Source organism: Mixophyes fleayi, chromosome 6 (genome assembly GCF_038048845.1).
Source record: "Mixophyes fleayi isolate aMixFle1 chromosome 6, aMixFle1.hap1, whole genome shotgun sequence".
Lineage (NCBI taxonomy): Eukaryota > Metazoa > Chordata > Amphibia > Anura > Limnodynastidae > Mixophyes > Mixophyes fleayi.
The window spans coordinates 175606701-175626430 of NC_134407.1; the positions used below are offsets into that span (position 1 = coordinate 175606701).

General features: G+C 41.2%; 1 protein-coding gene across 8 annotated transcripts in view; it reads right to left on the bottom strand.

Annotated features, from left to right (window-relative positions):
- Positions 1 to 19730, bottom strand: part of TANC2 (tetratricopeptide repeat, ankyrin repeat and coiled-coil containing 2) — a 347174-nt gene that overhangs the window by 27661 nt on the left and 299783 nt on the right. For all 8 annotated transcript variants that reach the window (XM_075177370.1, XM_075177371.1, XM_075177368.1 and 5 more), the window contains 10 exons: positions 15477 to 15628; positions 14350 to 14518; positions 7639 to 7893; positions 6026 to 6151; positions 5357 to 5638; positions 4476 to 4603; positions 3322 to 3553; positions 3065 to 3231; positions 2248 to 2855; positions 671 to 779 (listed from right to left, as the gene is read on the bottom strand). In XM_075177370.1, coding sequence (XP_075033471.1) covers positions 671 to 779; positions 2248 to 2855; positions 3065 to 3231; positions 3322 to 3553; positions 4476 to 4603; positions 5357 to 5638; positions 6026 to 6151; positions 7639 to 7893; positions 14350 to 14518; positions 15477 to 15628 — 2228 coding nt within the window. The remainder of the gene's footprint in view (positions 1 to 670; positions 780 to 2247; positions 2856 to 3064; positions 3232 to 3321; positions 3554 to 4475; positions 4604 to 5356; positions 5639 to 6025; positions 6152 to 7638; positions 7894 to 14349; positions 14519 to 15476; positions 15629 to 19730) is intronic.

Genomic DNA, 19730 nt, shown 5'->3' on the forward strand with positions numbered 1-19730 from the left:
AGGGTGGTTATAATGTACTTATATAAAGGGACAGACTGACTTTTCTAATCTGGGAAACACAGCTCTAATTATGTATCAATACAGCACCTTTGTGTCTTAGGACAACAAGACATGGCGTAAAAACAACAAAAGAAAGAGAGGAGAAAGAGCAATGAATGTATTTATTAGCAGTTAAATAGCAGTTAAATAGCACCTACCTACATATTACCTAGCGCATTACAGATATTTAAAGATTCACATCAGACCCGGTGGAACTTAGTCTATATTCCCTACCGCATGGATATACACACATACATTATGATTAATTTCGTCAGATGCCAATTAACCGACCAGTATGGAGAGTGGGAAGAAACCAGGACCACCCAGAAGAAACCCCCCAGAGAGAGGGAGAACATACCCCTGACCTCAGTGCTGTGAGACAGCAATGCTAACCACTGTGCTTAAATAGGTGCTGGAGAACATTCACAGAGCAATAAATTAAAATCATCTGAAAATGCCTTCAAAAAGTGGCACAGAAGTGACAGCAGAAGGGCAAAAAGTAAATGGAAAAGAAAGCAATATGGTTAGACGTGTTAGAAGAGTAAGGGACAGTGAGGAAGAGGATACAGGTAAATGTGAGGGGATATGGAAACAATGAAGCCCAGTGGCTCGTTTCCCTTGCGCATTCTACCTTGAAGATATGTGCTTTCAGTATGTGATGTCCAAGCTCTATGGTCTGTTGCCTGTTCAGCTTCCCCTCCTGACGAGAGAACCAGAAGGCCAGCAGGATATGTCCGCTCCTAAGGACAACACAAAGGGTTATCATTTACACCCATCAGCGGGCTCAGCGTGGTGTTATATGGAGTCAGTCACAGGTCTGATGGTGCGGCCATTAACACAACAGGGAGTGGGATTAAGAGTGAACTTTCCACTTCTCTCGCTCACATGCCTCCCTTACTGGGTAACTCAAGCACACACACAGGAGGGGGACTACTGTTATTAATGACTCTCGCACACAGGGCTCCTAAAAGTACTAGTTTGTGAAAGGATAGTACCACTTTATTTAGAACAGATTCCTCATGTATTGTTTCACTGCATTTAGCCCATAAAAATAGGTGTTTGTATGTACAGAGTAGACTTCATGTCACAGGGAAGTTCTGGTTTAATGCATCAACACCGATGCACTAAGAAAGCATTACAATAATACAAAAAATGTCCTTGATGGAACCAGTGCAAAAACTTTTATATTATGTATCATTTTGTTTTATCATAGTTACTATCTGTGCAATGTTGCCCTTTTTAGCATGTTATAAGATGAATCAATAAGGTTACATTTTAACTATTTTTATTTGTGCCTGGTTTCAGTGCTGTCTTTTATTGGATCTATTACCTTGCACAGGGCACTGGATATTTATAACAGATATAGGTGTGCTAACCTACAACTTGTTCTCCTTTCTGGACATCTATTTTCAGTAGTGGCAGTTTTTAAATTTACGCACCAAATCCACAATATTATTATTGTTATTTGAGCAGGAAAGTCACAATGCAGACATACCAAAATGTTGCTAACACTATTCAGTGCATCCACAATAAAGAGAGATTAGCCACCCATCCAAGCCTAAGATAAATGAGAGGTTTACTTTTTAATTTCCAAAGATCCCTATTGACATTATACATTTGCTATATAAATTCTCTTTTGGAAGGAATCTATATGTAATGCTCTTCCTAAACACAATATTCAATTATATGCCACAGATTAGAACCCTAGCTCGTTCCAGCATATACTTGACCAGACAGAACCTCTTGTGCAACTACTCCGTCTGCTATTATTATTTTTTTTACAGTCATAGCATTGCACCGTGACTTCTAATACCCATATACGACACTTTGACACTAGTTGCATTTACTCTCATAAATCATTTCTTAGAAGTATTTAGTTTTCTCTCTCCCTAGGTCAAATTTTAACATAAGCAAAAAAAAATTGTTAAAGGATCTCTTCATCCAACATTATTTTTATAATAATGTTTTACCAGTGGAGCTCAATGTCCATTTACAATGAAGACATGCTGGATAAAAATGGCTGCAGTCATGCTCCCAGTAGCTGTAAATCGAGTGTGTTTAATCTGACATATCTACTGCATTGTACATAACCATATACTTTGAATTTAGTTTTAGATTTCCATACATTTAATTATACATGGATATAGTTTGATTTTAACTAGGTTCTCTTTAATTATGTTTGGTGTTTAAAGATTTTAGGGCCCTTACCTTGGATCGCACAGAAATTTGGTTTTCTCCCCATCCTCTCTCCAAATTAACCATTCCCTGAAGGAAGGATGTACGAACATTCGAGTCAGGTCCCTCCTCTTAATCAGGAACATGGAAAGGTTCTCCATACGTTGTTGGAAGTCCTCCCATTCCAGACCTCCATCCACGCTGCCAGCATTAATGGACTGGAAGATGTGCTCATCTGTCAATGGGTGGAGAGAGGCCACAGCAACATTGAGAAGAGGAAGGGCCCTCTCAAAGGAGGATTGCGTAGGGAACCTCATGTTACACTGCAAGAGGTAGACCTCAGACAGTGACACAGGAACCACTTTGTAACTAGAGCTCTTAAGCACCAGATAGCCCTTCTCTATGAGGTCAAATGTAAGCTTCAGGTACAGGTAGGAGCCTTGGCTCAATGTCTTGAGGTGGGAACTGAGTTTTCCAAAGGTGGTGTTGTCCATCTTTCCATTGAGGGAGATATTGTTCTGGATTTCTGAGCTGCTGTGGATGCGTTGCAGGATGTAGGCCTGAAGGTCCTGATCTATGGCCTCATTTTCTTCCAGTCTATCCAAGAAAATTCGGTGGAACGGAAGAAGCTTGGTGATCTCCTATTAGTAGAATAAAGAAATGAAGTAAGAATAAAAGAAAGAGAAAAAAAGAGAGTCTAACATGGACAGAACAAAGTAAAGTCACCACAGATAGATAGGCAAATATAAAATGATTAGGATTAGATGAGTTCAAGATCAAAATGTGGAATAAAATATAACTATATACAGAAAAGAATAAATAGAAAATAATGGACACGCTGGCACCTTACCTGCAAGGTGGTCCTCACAGTAACAATAAGCTTCAACCAACTAGGGAGCTTTCCTATCATCTTGCCTAGAAAGGACACTATGGTGTCTCCATAGTCCGGTTTGTGGAACTCTGCCTCATTCAATCCATCTATCAGGATAATATAATCTTCATCTGGAATCTTTCTCTCTGGATGAGAGACACAGAAGGGAACATTTTTACTTAAAACGGTTTGCAAGAAATGTTACAACATAGACGTAAACATGCAGGTACACTTACCTTTGTACAAGTTCTCCAGTGGCTCAAGAACTCCCCTTCGAAAAGATGCAGCTGGGTCCTGCACACAAGACCGCAAGCTCAGTAAACTCTGTAGGTGTGGTTCGCGCAGGAGTTGCTCCCGGTAAGATACAAGCTGGGGAGCCCGACACAGCAGGGCAGCCACATTGTGAACAAATTCAGGCACCAGGCATGTATACGCATTATCAGCCTGACAGTAGTGATATGCCACCACCTAAAGTAAACAAACAGATGGACAAAAGTAGAGAATAATAAAAATGATCAACTAGTAATGGGCATCAGTAAAAAAAAAAGCCAAAAGCAACATTGCCCCAACCTACTGAATCATAAGCTAGACAATGTACCCACCCACTTCAACATAATCTGTACCCCACTGAATCCTGCCCTCACTCCAATGCATCATAGTAAATGTGCTGCCTCATCCAGCTGCAGGATAGTCCACGCACTGTATGATCTCTATGCAACATCATAGTATATGTGCTGCCTCATCCAGCTGCAGGATAGTCCACGCACTGTATGATCTCTCTGCAACATCATAGTAAATGTGCTGCCTCATCCAGCTGCAGGATAGTCCACGCACTTTATTATCTCTCTGCAACATAATAGTATATGTGCTGCCTCATCCAGCTGCAGGATAGTCCACGCACTGTATGATCTCTATGCAACATCATAGTATATGTGCTGCCTCATCCAGCTGCAGGATAGTCCACGCTCTGTATGATCTCTATGCAACATCATAGTATATGTGCTGCCTCATCCAGCTGCAGGATAGTCCACGCTCTGTATGATCTCTATGCAACATCATAGTATATGTGCTGCCTCATCCAGCTGCAGGATAGTCCACGCACTGTATGATCTCTATGCAACATCACAGTATATGTGCTGCCTCATCCAGCTGCAGGATAGTCCACACACTGTATGATCTCTCTGCAGCACCACAATCCATACAATGCATCATCTAGCTGCAGTATTGTCCATACATTCTCAACCTGTTGATCATGCAATGACTCATCTCACTGCAGCTTAATCTATGTCCTGGCTCATCTTGCTGTATTAAAACCAAGGCACTGCATTCATGCATTTCCTCTCCCATATTCAGAGCATGACATTGGGAAATCAATCACTGACTGCCATACCTGCGCTGCTATCCTCCTCATAGCTTCTTCTTGCCTTCTACGCATTTCTGGCGTTCCTGGACAACTGCCGCTGGAGATACCAGAGTGAGTCTGTCCTGGCTGTGTAAGTTCGCGGTTAGCCTCTGAATCTGTGTATATAAAGACACATATTCGATTGAAGAGATGACGTCTGATTTTTAAACTTTACATTTTAGCTGATTTTTGTTTTAATTTCTTTACTTATATTTGCTAATTAAACTATAAACACATAAATGCCCGGATAGTAGAACTCTGTTTTTTTCTTTTCACAAAAATTATCTCATTTGCGTTCGTTTTCCCAATTTATACATATTAATTACTATTAGCTTAAACTAATCTCACGTGATCACATAGGGCTACAAAGCTGAAATATAGAACATGGTAATTAAGTTTTAGCATGTGATTATTATTAAAGATGAGAATACAACAATACTTATGTTGAGGGAAATGCCCTAGCTTCTACAGAGGTATAAGACAATGTGCAGCCTGTTGTTTCCTTGTAGAACCAGTGTTTTTGATTTCTACCATAATCCCCTTATCTCTTACAAAGACCCTCTTGTCAACCTCATTTATGTTAATTCTCCTTTAGTACAGTATTTTGGGGCTAGCCTGAGGGACAATAAGTACAATTAAGCAAAGAGGATTTTCAAGGTGAGTATACCATAAAGTGACCCAAGCAGTATATGTTTGGTCTACCAGAGTCATTGTTATCCTGAGACAGAGTGAAACTCCTCTGTGAGCAGAATATGTTGCAATATTGCAACCCATATTGGCATTTCTTTACATAACGTATAACGTGGGATATAGGGGAAATACAAGTAAATGTGTATGCAGGTAAACAATGTACAGTAGCAGTAACTCACGCTTTGGAGAGGCGTGAGGGCTGTCAGATGTAATCTGTCTCATACGCGTCCCATGACAACTTAGGGATACCAGCCGGGAGATGATGGCGGTTTTTCCAAAACCAATGTTGCCGCAGATCACCACACCCCGGTTCACGGTCTCGTCATCACTCTGCAGCTGTGCATCTATCTCATGGAAAAGCCAGTCCCGGCCAACAAACGTGGTATCTGTGGTGATACTAGGTACCTCAAAGAGCAGGGGCTTCAGGGAGATGTCCGGGGGGCGGTACGGAGCAAAGCGAACTGGCGAGAGAAAAGTGGAACGTATTGATGGGGAGGATTCTCATATTGGTTCAGTGCTGTGTACAGTTGCATTTTAAGCAATAATCAAATGTTTCCAGACTCCTTAAAGCAAAACAATTATTATTAATTGTTCACTGATTATTTTATGTTACACGGCGAGGATGATAAATTACTGTAAACCAGCACCTGCTTCTCTACATTTTACTTGTATAAATATAAAGATGGAGCTGACATTCTTGCCTCGTGATGTAAGCCACACCATTTTTACACACTGCATATGAAACAGCACCATCTGTTCAAAGACATGATAACAATGTCACCTTTAGGGAAAACATGTTTATTGTAACAATAAGCTTTCCAGTTAATGCAGATACTGTATTCTCTCACCTCGTAGATCCTGCGGGGTGCGTGGGCCAGCCAAGGTCTGTCGTGGCATTCGTAAGGAGGTACGCAGGGGTGTGTGTCTCTGTTCATCCAGGTATGCAAGGTCCTCCAAATGTGCAGAGCTAGTGGCTGAGAGAAGAAGAGGAAGCATTAGGTGTAGAAGAAAAACAGAATGCAAGACACTTTGTGGGTGACGGGAAACAGGCCAGTAGCTGAGACCACCTGGGAGGGACAATCACGCTGTTCCATCTATTTCAGGAAGAAGACCTTAGATAGGATTGGAGGCAGGAATAATGTGCACATGTTGATGTTAGAACAGGACTTGCAAACTCAAGTTTATAAGGACCCCAAGCCAGTTATGTTTTGAGTATTTTTTACTCTCTGGGAACATGTGCGATAGTTTCAACACTTTCCAAATTTTTAACCTGTATTTAGTTAAGGGCAGCATTATGGCTCAGTGGTTAGCTTTACTGTCTCACAACGTGGTGTCATAGGTTCTATTCCAATTCTGTGTGGGGTTTGTAAGCTCCCAAGTGTTTGTGTAGGATTCCTCTGGCTACTCGTGTTTCCTCCCTCAGTCCAAGAACATACTGGTAGGATAATTTACTTCTGACAAAGATGGATGTTCGTGTTTGTCCAATGGGGCAAGGACTGATATGAAAAATTTCATAGGACAGCAACTGAATGTACCCAAGATGGTTGTCCCACCTTCTACAAAATATGGAAAGTGCTATAAGTCTTATAGGGAGAAAAGCGCTATATAAATAATAATATTGGACCTGATTTATTAAGGATCTTAACTTAAGAAACTTCTTATTTCAGTCTCCTGGACAAAACCATGTTACAATGCAAGGGGTGCAAATTAGTATTTTGTTTTGCACATAAGTTAAATATTGACTGTTTTTTCATGTAACACACAAATATCAACTTTAAATTTCAGTGTACAAATAAGCTATCAAGTATTTGTGTGTTACATGAAAAAACAGTCAGTATTTAACTTATGTGCAAAACAAAATACTAATTTGCACCCCTTGCATTGTAACATGGTTTTGTCCAGGAGACTGAAATAAGAAGTTTCTTAAGTTAAGATCCTTAATAAATCAGGCCCATTATTCCTAACTTATTAAGGAAATTCTCTATCCATAACCTATTGGAAATTTCTAAGAACCGAAGCCTGTTCTAGAGCTCAAATTAGGTGAAGTCAATTTTAACTGTTATCATGTTCTGTAACAAATATTAGGAGCGAAGTCCCTCATTTGTGATGTAAAACCCCCTGATCAAATAGTTACAGCCATCTACATACCCCCTTTCCTGAGGTATACAGAATATGTATTCAGTTAGAAAGAATATCGACCAACAAGCAAACAAACCAAGAGGCTGTGTCTTGTTAACCTTTTCTTTGCCAAAGGGAAGGCAGATTAATGAACTGTACTGGTACATTTAAAGCTTGCTTCACTTCCCTCCCACCATCTGCAGTCCTGTATTCTCTCTTACTCCCCCTCACACCCACGGAAAGCAAGTGGCATTAACATTCCAGACACACACACAGAGACTTGCAAGAACACTGCTATCCCATTGAACATACAACTTTGTCACAAGGAGACATCTTTTCTTACCTGCTACAGAGTTGGGGCGGGGCATGAGGTAGAGTGGGATGGACTGCACAGATTGGGAGAGTCCTGAGTCCAGTCCCCTCTCAGGGATCTTGTTTAAGCTGAAAGTGGAGGCCATTAGATTCTCATCCACCCGATACAGACTGGAATCCATGGACTTCTGGGCCTGTTTAATACACCCACGAGAGCTGAGGTCCTTGCTGCTATCTGCACCATACTTGGAACGGTCCATATTCTCCGAGTAGCTGGTCAGGGTGGCTGCAGGTAAGAGGAGGGAGTTCGCATTATAACCAATTTACCCTATATGCATTATCTTAGCCTTCAGCAAAATGCCCTATTCTTCTAAATGTCATGATAGAAAATGTAAGCAGCTTATTTTCCATGGAATACTGTAATAACTGCAGGTTGCTAGTAGACCCCAATCCATTGTGGGAACACAGCCACATGCATATATTTCATTGCAGGATACTCATCGTTGACAAATATACTAAGCACAATAATGGGCCATGCCGGAATCTGACATATTGATCCATAATCTTCGATCTTCCCCTTCAATATGAGGCGGGGGAAGGAGACATTGTCATCCCTCTCCCCCTCCACTTCAGCAGCTGGAGGTGGAGAGACAGATCGATGGGAACCGAAGGCAGGTTCCTTGCTGAAAGAACAGTCTGTGCGCAGAAAAGAAGAGCAAAACACAGAGACACAGATATTATACTTCCAAACCACGGACACACTGTGTACGTCAGTATAGAGGGTGAGCGCATCTAATACAGACATCATGGACACGTTCCGCTCACCTTCTGATAGACGACACAGAGAAAAGTACAAATCCTGACATCTTTCCAATACACATCATTTCTAGAAGATCTCTTAATAGGCAGCATTGTCCTCTCCAATACACACCATCTCTGACACAGCATCTCTTAATACACATTTTCCTCATATATAGCATTTCTCTGTAAAACACAACATCTCTATGACATGACAGGGAGGCGCTGCGCCGTAGACACGCCAGGGAGGCGCTGCGCAGTAGACACGCCAGGGAGGCGCTGCGCAGTAGACACGCCAGGGAGGCGCTGCGCAGTAGACACGCCAGGGAGGCGCTGCGCAGTAGACACGCCAGGGAGGCGCTGCGCAGTAGACACGCCAGGGAGGCGCTGCGCCGTAGACACGCCAGGGAGGCGCTGCGCCGTAGACACGCCAGGGAGGCGCTGCGCCGTAGACACGCCAGGGAGGCGCTGCGCCGTAGACACTCCAGGGAGGCGCTGCGCCGTAGACACGCCAGGGAGGCGCTGCGCCGTAGAAACGCCAGGGAGGCGCTGCGCCGTAGACACGCCAGGGAGGCGCTGCGCCGTAGACACGCCAGGGAGGCGCTGCGCCGTAGACACGCCAGGGAGGCGCTGCTGGCAAGTAGGTGGCATGGCCAAGTAGGGTCATTAGTAGTAGTCAGTCACAAATAGTTGCTGACAACCAGCTGCGGAGCTGGGTGGCAGACTAAGCCCAGCTCAGCATTTCTCTGAGATCTCTGTAATGCACAGCACGTCTCCACTACAGTAATCCCTGCGCCATATTTCCATCCAATATATTAAATCTCTCTTGACATATCTGTAATATACAATATATTGTCAACATATTAATAATGTAAAACATGTTCTCTGACTAAATTTTAATATGCTGATAATAGACATATCAGGACACGGTTCTCTGCATCGAACACAGATATTAGGACATGTGCTTCTCCCCTCATAATTATCAAAAGTCAGGACATATTATTCCCTCCAAACAAGATATCCAGATATGTGCTACAGTCTTTTTAATACCCAAATATAAAGGACATCATCATCATCATTTATTTATATAGCGCCAACATATTCCGTAGCGCTTTACAATTTGGGACAAACACAATAAACTGAAGCAAACTGGGTAAAACAGACAAAGAGGTGAGAAGAAGGACATATTAACTTCCCTCATAACAAGCATATCAGGAGGTCATGTGATTTTCCCCTCCTAATACCCAAATATCAGGGCATGCACCTCTCCTCATACACAATTATTAGAAAATGTAGCGGTCATCTACTAATACACAAATATCAGGACACATGTTTCTTTCCTCCTAACCTATATATCATTATGACATATATGTCTCCCTTCCTGATACACAACTATCATGACATATACTTCTCCCTTCATAAAACACAAATAACAGAACATGTGTTTCTCACCTCCTCCTAATACACAGATATTTGGACATACCTCTCACCTCCTCCTAATACACAGATATTTGGACATACCTCTCACCTCCTCCTAATACACAGATATTTGGACAAACCTCTCACCTCCTCCTAATACACAGATATTTGGACATACCTCTCACCTCCTCCTAATACACAGATATTTGGACATACCTCTCACCTCCTCCTAATACACAGATATTTGGACATACCTCTCACCTCCTCCTAATACACAGATATGTGGACATACCTCTCACCTCCTCCAAATACACAGATATTTGGAAATTTCTCTCACCTTCTCCTAATATACAGATATATGGACATACCTCTCACCTCCTCCTAATACACAGATATGTGGACATACCTCTCACCTCCTTCAAATACACAGATATTTGGACATTTCTCTCACCTCCTCCTAATACACAGATATTTGGACATACCTCTCACCTCCTCCTAATACACAGATATCTGAACATACCTCTCACCTCCTCCAAATACACAGATATTTGGACACATACCTCTAATCTTCCCTACCAAACAGACATCTCATCTCTTTCAAACAGACAGACATATTTTCTCCTAATACAAAGACATTAGGAAACAGACTTCCCATCTTCTTGTAATAAACAGACATCAGCAAACGCAATTCTCACTTCCCGTTATAAAGATGGGAGATTATGTGTCTTTCACCTTCTACTAATACACATACACAAACACTGGTACATCTTACAACCTGACTGAATAAAGGGGTCGTTTATGGGTTAAAACAAACTGTTCCTCTACCATTGTAAAATAAAAGGGAAAATTAAAATGGCTCAGCGTACAAATTAATCTCATGCCTACTTAACTGTGACAATGTACGCAAATTAGTCTCATGAATATGCAAATGAATGTTTATTGCCATGAAATAGCGCATGCCTTCAATTGGTGAAGAGCAGTGTGGCTGGGCTCTCCCTCCTCCACCACCCACACACAGCGGGGGAGGATTCACCTTCATGTCCGCCACTACATAGACTGAAGGGTTACATTTTGGGGAATGTAAAAAATAACGAAGAATAGTACTACTTATAATTCTCTAAGCACTACTCCACTAATGATAAGTGCCTCCAAGTATAAGTAGTACCATTCTTTCTTTTTTACCTTATAAGTGTTTACTACTACTGGAGGGCACCCAACAATTAAATGAATATAGATATCTGTGGAAATTATTATTGCTATTGCTTAGGGTTAAAATTAGATTGTGCTCGTGCGGAGGGCTTTCCTTTATTCTTTTCTGGAAATGTTCAGATGGTACTGTTTAAAGTAATTTTATTATAATATCATTAGGAAAATATAAATTATTACTGCGAGCGCTCACGACTTATACATTCAGTATATTTGCGATTGCACAGCATATCGTATTTTACGCACAGGTAATATTAATAAAAAGTTAGGTTAATTAATAAAGTATTAAATAGAACATTCACAACTTTAGTATGTCTGAACTAAGATCTAGTAGTGAGAGCCTCACACTATACAAGTTTGAAAACCACCTGCAGCATACTAACACAGTGAAGACAGTTTGACATATTGCGTTTCAAGTTATTGAGATGTAACCTAACTGTATTCTATTGTATTTTTTAAAACACCACAGTCTGTGACTGCAAATAGGCATTATGGATTGAAGCGGTTGTGCGGTGTACTGGCCGCTCTTGTGTACTATTAGAGGTAATTTCTACATTTAATTTGGCTGCGGACAAATCCCTTTGTGCTTTGGGACAACTTCATTTTGGATAAGACAATCAATTTATTACCTTTAATAGTACATCTATGTAAAAAGGTAACAAATATTTCCATGGCTTAAAGTTAAAATGATGCTTTTAAATGTGTAAATGGTTAATAAGAAACATACCCTGGGACCACCATCCCTGGTGGATCAGGGCAGATAACCAGGGATGGTTGGATAATGGGATGGGGGGTTTAAAAATAAACCCGCCAGTCCAGACTTGGTGCCAGGATGGAGAGCGTGCTAGGTTGCCCCCCTCACTCTGGAAATACATGCACGTTCTGGGGGACAGAGGAGAATTGAGCAGGATAAGAGCACTCTAGATAACGGACAGGGCCTCCTGGGGTATGCCAAGATCACGGGGTGTCCAACTTAAGGCCATGGTCATGAGATATCACAGGTAATGTGGAATAACCAAGATACATGTTAAAAGTAAGAGCGTAATCGGGTGTGGTATAAATTTTCGCCACTGACAATGCTGTCAGAAATGACATTGACCAAAAAAGAACAGTTATTCTAAAAACGACAATGTATAAAAAGCGACTTGGCACCTTAGAACCTTATGGACCAGGTATCATGGCAGCCTTGAAAAATAAATTAAATTTTTTTAAAATATTTTAGTAATAATGTGAAAAAAACACAATTTTTTCAAACGGGTGTGCTATTCTATGTATTTAAATAACAAAATATGGTGCATAAATTCATGGCAGAAAAAGTGAAATGCTGTAGTCTGATTGATTCCAGAAGGGGTTAATAACAGTAGAAGGTGTACATGTGGAGCTTGCTCTGCCTGCTATGGGAGTGTGCGTCGGGGGCTGAAAAAAGTTAACATCTGCAGTAGGTGTACTTGAGGGGCTCAGAAGGGGTTAATGCTTGCACGATATACCCGGAGCATGAAGGAACTCACACTGTTACGAGGGTCAGAAATGGTTAGTTTCTAAAAGTGTAATTGGGGTAGGAAAGGGTTAGTACCTGAACAGTATGACTAGAACAGTAAAGCTTAGTATCGACAATGTGAGACCGGGGTTGGAAAGTTAGTACCTGTAGAGTGTAACTAGGTTAAAAAAGGGTTAGCACCTGGAGCTTGTGTCTGGTTTAGGAAAGGGTGAGCACTTGCAGAGTGTGTCTAGGTAAGGGTTAGTACCAGCAGAGAGTGTTACTGGGTTAGGAAAGGGATAGCACCTGCAGAGAGTGTTACTGGGTTAGGAAAAGGTTAGTACCTGAAGAGAGTGTATGGGTTAGGAAAGGGTTAGTACCTGCAGAGAGAGTGTTACTGGGTTAGGAAAGGGTTAGTACCCGAAGAGTGTGTCTGGGTTAGGAAAGAGTTAGTACCTACAGAGTGTGTCTGGGTTAGGAAAGGGTTAGTACCTGCAGAGAGTGTCTGGGTTAGGAAAGGGTTAGTACCTGAAGAGTGTGTCAGCGTTAGGAAAGAGTTAGTACCTACAGAGTGTGTCTGGGTTAGGAAAGGGTTAGTACTTACAGGGAGTGTGTCTGGGTTAGGAAAGGGTTAGTACATTCAGAGAGTGACTGGGTTAGGAAAGGGTTAGTACCTGAAGAGTGTGTCTGTCTGCAGGTACTAACCCTTTCCTAACCCAATGTTACTGGGTTAGGAAAGGGTTAGCACCTGCAGAGAGTGTCTGGGTTAGGAAAGGGTTAGTACCTGCAAAGAGTGTCTGGGTTAGAAAAGGGTTAGTACCTGCAGAGTGTTAGGAATAGGTTAGCACCTGCAGAGAGTGTCTGGGTTAGGAAAAGGCTAGTACCTGCAGAGAGTGTTACTGGGTTAAAAAAGAGTTTGTACCTGCAGAGAGTGTCTGGGTTAGGAAAGGGTTAGTACTTGCAGAGAGTGTTCCTGGGTTAGGAATGGGTTAGTACCTGCAGAGTGTGTATAGGTTAGGAAAGGGTTAGTATAGGTTAGGAAAGGGTTAGTACCTGCAGAGAGCATCTGGGTTAGGAAAGGGCCACATAATGTGCTTGGATTACAAAGTGGTTAGTACCCACAGAGTGTACCTGGATAAGGAAAGGGGTTAGTACTTGCATAGTACGCTTTGGGTATAAAATGGTTGGTACCTGCATAGACTATGTGACAGGATAAGGTCTGTAGAGTGAGACTGGGGCAGCAAGGGTTTTGTACTTGCAGAATATGAATGCGGTAGGGAGGGGTTATTCAGAGGACCCTATGATTCTCTGACAGAGGAGAATCAATCATACAGTGAAGATCTCTCTGTAGGATGAATGGGATTGATTTCTGCCTTACAGAAGTCAGACAGGATAGTTTTTAGTCAAAGCTCTGTGGGACTATTCAGTGCTTAGTGAGATAGGCTGTATGCTGGAAGACTGTTAATGTGAGGAGTAGATATGATAGCACGGGAGTGAGGTCAGAATGAGGACTGATGAACAAGGAAAAGGGTACAATGTTTGCATGCTAGTGACAAATTGTATAAATAGGAGCATAGGATTGGGGTCTTATCAAATGAAAAAGAACAATGCTATCACTAATAGGGTGCACAAATATTTGGATCATGAACTTTAATTAAAAACACTGTTGGTAAAATTTGACAGTTGTGTATAAACAGAGGACGAAAAACATGACAATGATAAGCCAGCCTGGATTTAAGAGGACATGACAATGTCAACAACCAGCAAGCATCCCTAAATCCGCATGAGGTATGTACTCACACCGCACAGCTCTTCATCATATATTGAAATATGTCTACTTACCAATAATGCCGCTGTCCCTGCTCTCCAGGGTGGATGTGGGGCTGCAGTCCTTGGTGGGGACGGTGGTGTTTGGTGGAGGAAGGGTGGAGCAGGGGCTGCTGGCAGGAGGAGAAGCAGTACTGCTGGTCAAAGTGGAGCAGGGACTGATCCGCTGTGTTGCCGCAGAGCCCTGGATAACAGCAAGGACAACACCATGTTAAGAGCAGTTAATGACTATGGGCGAAAATGGGGTTTCTAGATGAGAAGAATGAGGGACTGGTAAAGAAGAGAAGGAAGGTGAGGTATATTAAATAGTACACATAAAGGATATGTAATTGCTACAGTGGAAGAGTAATGAAACCTGCAGATTTGTTTGAGACATACTGCTTTATCTGAAGCACACTTATGAGCACTTTGATCACACTTCGCACCTCTAGCAACACAGTCACAAAGAGGAATATACGTGTAGGAGGACTGAATTTAGCATGCTCTTATTTATACAAGCATTGGAGTCTGCTGTTTGTCCCAAAAAAAGAAGAAGAGCTATTTGTAAAAGAAAGATGACAGAATGAAAAATAGTCATTATCTCTCTACCCGATTGTCAACTAAACTGCTGCAGATGCCATACATATTAATACTACTGTAATTTCCCAAACTGGACTAAAGGGGCACTAGGCTCAAAATGTGCTTACTTTAAGTGCTCATATGCAAGGATGCATGTGTCAGTGGTGCATTCAAGGCACGACAGGAAAGTCACAAGGAACATTGTTCCCTATGTTGTACACTTCTATATGTTGACATTAGTGTGAGTTGAACTTCAACACACTGGCAATAAAAACTATAAAATATACTTCTAGTGTGATTTGCTCCTGTTGAACACACTGTGGTCAAAGATACCCATGTAAAAGGGCACTAAAAAGATCACATACAAGTCCATTCTCTACCATCTTCCATGGGAATGTGGCCACTGTCTCAATGGACTCTAGGAATATTAGAGTTTACCTATGTAAAACGGACTCTTCATTCATTAAAATCCAGAGAATTCAAACACTCTCTGTGCAGAATATCCCATGAATATTTTACTCTACTGAAAAAAAAAATTACATTACAAAAAAAATAATTAATAATAATAAGTAAAATCTTCTCACCTGGTTCTCTTCTTGCCCCTCCATACTGTATTGGGGACTGGCAGCTTGGACCTCGCTGACTTTTTCTCCCAGGAGAAAGCCCAGGCGGGTCATGAGGGTGTTGGCTGCCTCATCAACGGATGGAGGAGGGCCCAGGACAGACTCCTCTTCCCCTAGTAAGAAGAACATAGCCAAAAATCATTATCACTCCAAATCTGTAAAGTAGGCAGGCACCTATGTGCTAGTAAGGCCTTAATACATATCAATAATACATGAAATCTGTCCCTGTGACACAGTCATATTAGTACTGTTTACAGTAGAGAGGCTCAATTCTTCATTGCCTTCAGAAAACGCACGCATCAGGTCCTCAGCTATTACTTAAGAACGTCTAGTAGCCATTTTTATGGAGGAGAGCATAAGATCAGAAAGACATACATGAAACAGCCTCAAGTAAGAAGCACGGCAGCGGATATAGTAAAACAGAGATCTGTATCTGCATAAAGTGTAGTGTATATTTGGAGCCACTTTGCAGAGCTTGCACAAAGAGTTACACACTTGATCTATCTGGTCAATACATTAGTTGCCTCTTATCATACAATGCTTCTGCACAACAGGAACATTAGAGAGAGGCGTGGGTGGTGGAATACACATGGTAACAGAGGCACAGAATGTAGCTAGGACTACAGCAGAACTGTGAATGTGCTGAGAAATAAAAGATAGATGGTTATTGGAAATGTTGCAGTGTGTCTCAGCGCTTTACAAACAAGTATGTATCCATCCCTCTGCAATCAAGACAATATGTCTGGCAAATGTGTCTCATCAATTCATTTTCACTCGATAAGAAGACAAAAATGACCAAGTTCACAGGAGAGACAATGGCTAAGGCTTTCAGGGCCAGAGCACAACTTACTGCCACTCATAAAATAGTATGTAATAATGGGGTACAGAACAATGTCCTTTCTAATGTTTGAAATATGAAAGCACAAGTTTTATCTGGTGAGGAACTTTTTGGCAGTAGTTGGTTGTGCGTTAAGTATGGTTCTTTAAAGTGAGCGTGTTTATGAAAAATTACAGGTGTCTTTATTTCTGATCTCATAGTTTGTTTTTAAAGAAAATGAAATGTCCTTTCAAGTGATGCATACATGTATGGGATAGCATGATATAGCACATATTTATGCACATCAAATGTCTGCCCTTCTCCTACACAACAAATAGCTGTTATTCTCTTATGCAGCAAGTAGGCCATCAACACTAGACATATAACAAACAGATACCTCCACCACCCCACTGTTGGGCATATTCAATGCCAGACTAATACGCAGTAGATAAAAACAAACACAAATTTGGCCTGCGCAGCGCCCTGTGCTCACCAGGGTCCGGGCCTGATTCCCCATGTGGCGAAACTTAGCCAGATACATCCCAGATGCATTTCACACAAGTGTCAGTTATGTGCGCGTCTAAACCTGGATATTACATGTTCGCACACTTCTATATCACCCAACAAAAACATCTCTCACAAGCCTTATCATGGCGATCTGCCCACTGAGGAAGCCAAAAACATTGGTGAAACGTGTTTGGAGACATCCAAGCACACATGATTGCCCCTCTCTCCCTCATTTATTTCTTTTCACTTTTCATCCTGCCATAAAACTCTGCATGATAAACGCCACAAAATAAAAAACAATATTTTGTGACTTTTTAACATATGAGCAACTATAAAACACTTAAAAATGAGCACATAAGTAAAACAAAGTAAGGTGTGAATGAATTAGATGATTGTTGCCTCGATACCTAATGAGCAAAAATGAGTGAATTAAGCCCTATTTCAGATGTGGCCATTGCCTCAGGTCTTGTAATTGAATAAACTCTTGGTAGATTCCAGGCAGAAAAACAACATGCGAGGCAACATAAATCTAACAGAATTGCCCCTAAGACTTGGTTGCGGTTATATTTTATATTTAAAAAAAAAAAAAAAAAAAAAAGAAACCCAAAAACCCTTGCACGTCCGATACTATCAGTGTGATAGATGGGATAGCATCACCATTACAAGTTTAATAAACAACTAAACAATGTCAATGAACAGATTAAAAGGTGTTGTACAGCTTATCTATATACAACAGTGTCACAGGTCTGTAGTTTTGGAATTATATAACAGGATGAGTCTGTTCTTTCTCTAACACTTATGCCGAGCTTGATGTCTCACATGCACATAACAGGATGACTCAATCCTGCAGCAGTTGCAGGTCGAGTGCCTGATGATCAATCAAGATAGATGGACTCAAATGGTCTGTATTTTCTGGAGGTCAGTGACACCGTTATTACTACAATCGCCTTCTTGTCTAAGGCACATGCAATAGACAGGACGTTGCTGACTGTCTAACGTACCTGGACATCAAACACAGTTTGGGAAAGATGACATAAGCTCTGACAATCTTTTTTACATATAACGATAAAGGATTTCTGAAATTCTATGTGCCAAATCATTTACTGAAAATAACTGCTGGGGGTTGTCAGCCCAGCAACCAGAATGCCTATGAACTCAGCAGTGATAGTTTGCCATAGACTCTATGTATATTGTATGCTGGTTCGCTGATCAATCTGTGGGTGAGTAGTCTGCCTGTGGGGCCTGAGCAAGTGAATGAGAAGAGGGGAGGATAGGACGTGTCCCTACTAATAACACATCCCTTCAAGGTGGGAGTTGAAGAGTTGACTTCTGGCAAGTAAGATACTTGATGTGAAAGCAGTAGGAGGATTATACATTTAAGTATGTGGAATAATGAAAACTAATAATTAACCTGTTTATAAACTCAATGGGGACATACAGAAGATTGTATCATGTACTAATACAACCAGAAAATAAAGGCAAATAACGAACAAACAAGCTGCTTATACCAGAGGGTCGTTCCGCTTTTCTAGGCATTGTTACATGCTTTGCTCATGGGCACTCATACAGACACCAGAGTATGTTCACTGTGTTGTATAGTACCATGGGTGGCTGTTTACATGTGCATTAGGATTTACTCTTGAAAGGATTGTCCACTTTAGGACAACAACCCTTCAACCTGATCCCCCCTATGTAGCCTCAAGACTTCATCAAACACACAACAACTGATCTCATTCCCACATGTTTAGGGCACATGACTAGTTCCCCAAAGGACAACTTACTTATCTAATCCACAAACCGTTTGACTGGGAACTTTTACTTATACATTTGCTAATATTGTAATAACTTTGATTTAATAAAATCTCACTAAAGAATTGTGGCAACACATACCGTGTTATTGTTATCAATGCATTACTACACTATCTCAGGATACATGGTATTGTGACTATCATTTTTATGCTTTAACCAGATATGTATCATAAGCCAACACGTTGTACATGCCATATTGTAGCTAAAAGGGATACTTTATTGTCCCTTCTAATTTTGTCAGACAGATAAAAGTTAGACAGATAGGAACATGATGTTCTTCTGGCTACTGTCTGACCTCTGACCCCAACACTAAGCTGGTTGTTCTCCTGTGGCCTCATTACACATCATGGGTGAAAAGTACCCAGACTGCCTCAAGCATGTGCTCCAAATTAACAGCAAACCTTACTATAGCAAGCTAGAGAGAGTTTATGGGGAAGATAGGGTGGGTGCATGTTGGTGGAAATAACAACAAAAATGATACTTTGAAAGCAATATATGGCAACAATTAAAGCTAAATTATTTGAAATCTATATAGTATATATACATATGTGAATATATAACAATTACTGCCCTATATGGAGCAATAGGAATATTTACATAGATGTTGTATACAGTAATAGGGTAATAGGAGGGGTTACAGGGAGATGATATATGTAGCAATAGGTGAAGTTACAGGGGGATGCTATATGGAGTAATAGGAGGAGTTACATGGAGATGATATATGGAGTAAAGGGGTGTTGATATATGGAGCAATAGGTGGAGTTACAGGGAGATGATATATGAAGCAATAGGTGGAGTTAAGGGGAGATGATATATGAAGCAATAGGTGGAGTTACAGGGGGATGCTATATGGAGTAATAGGAGGAGTTACAGCGGGATGCTATATGGAGTAATAGGAGGAGTTACAGGGGGATGCTATATGGAGTAATGGGAGGAGTTACATGGAGATGATATATGGAGTAAAAGGGTGTTGATATATGGAGCAGTAGGTGGAGTTACAGGGAGATGATATATGAAGCAATAGGTGGAGTTACAGGGAGATGATATATGAAGCAATAGGAGCAGTTACAGGGAGATGCTAT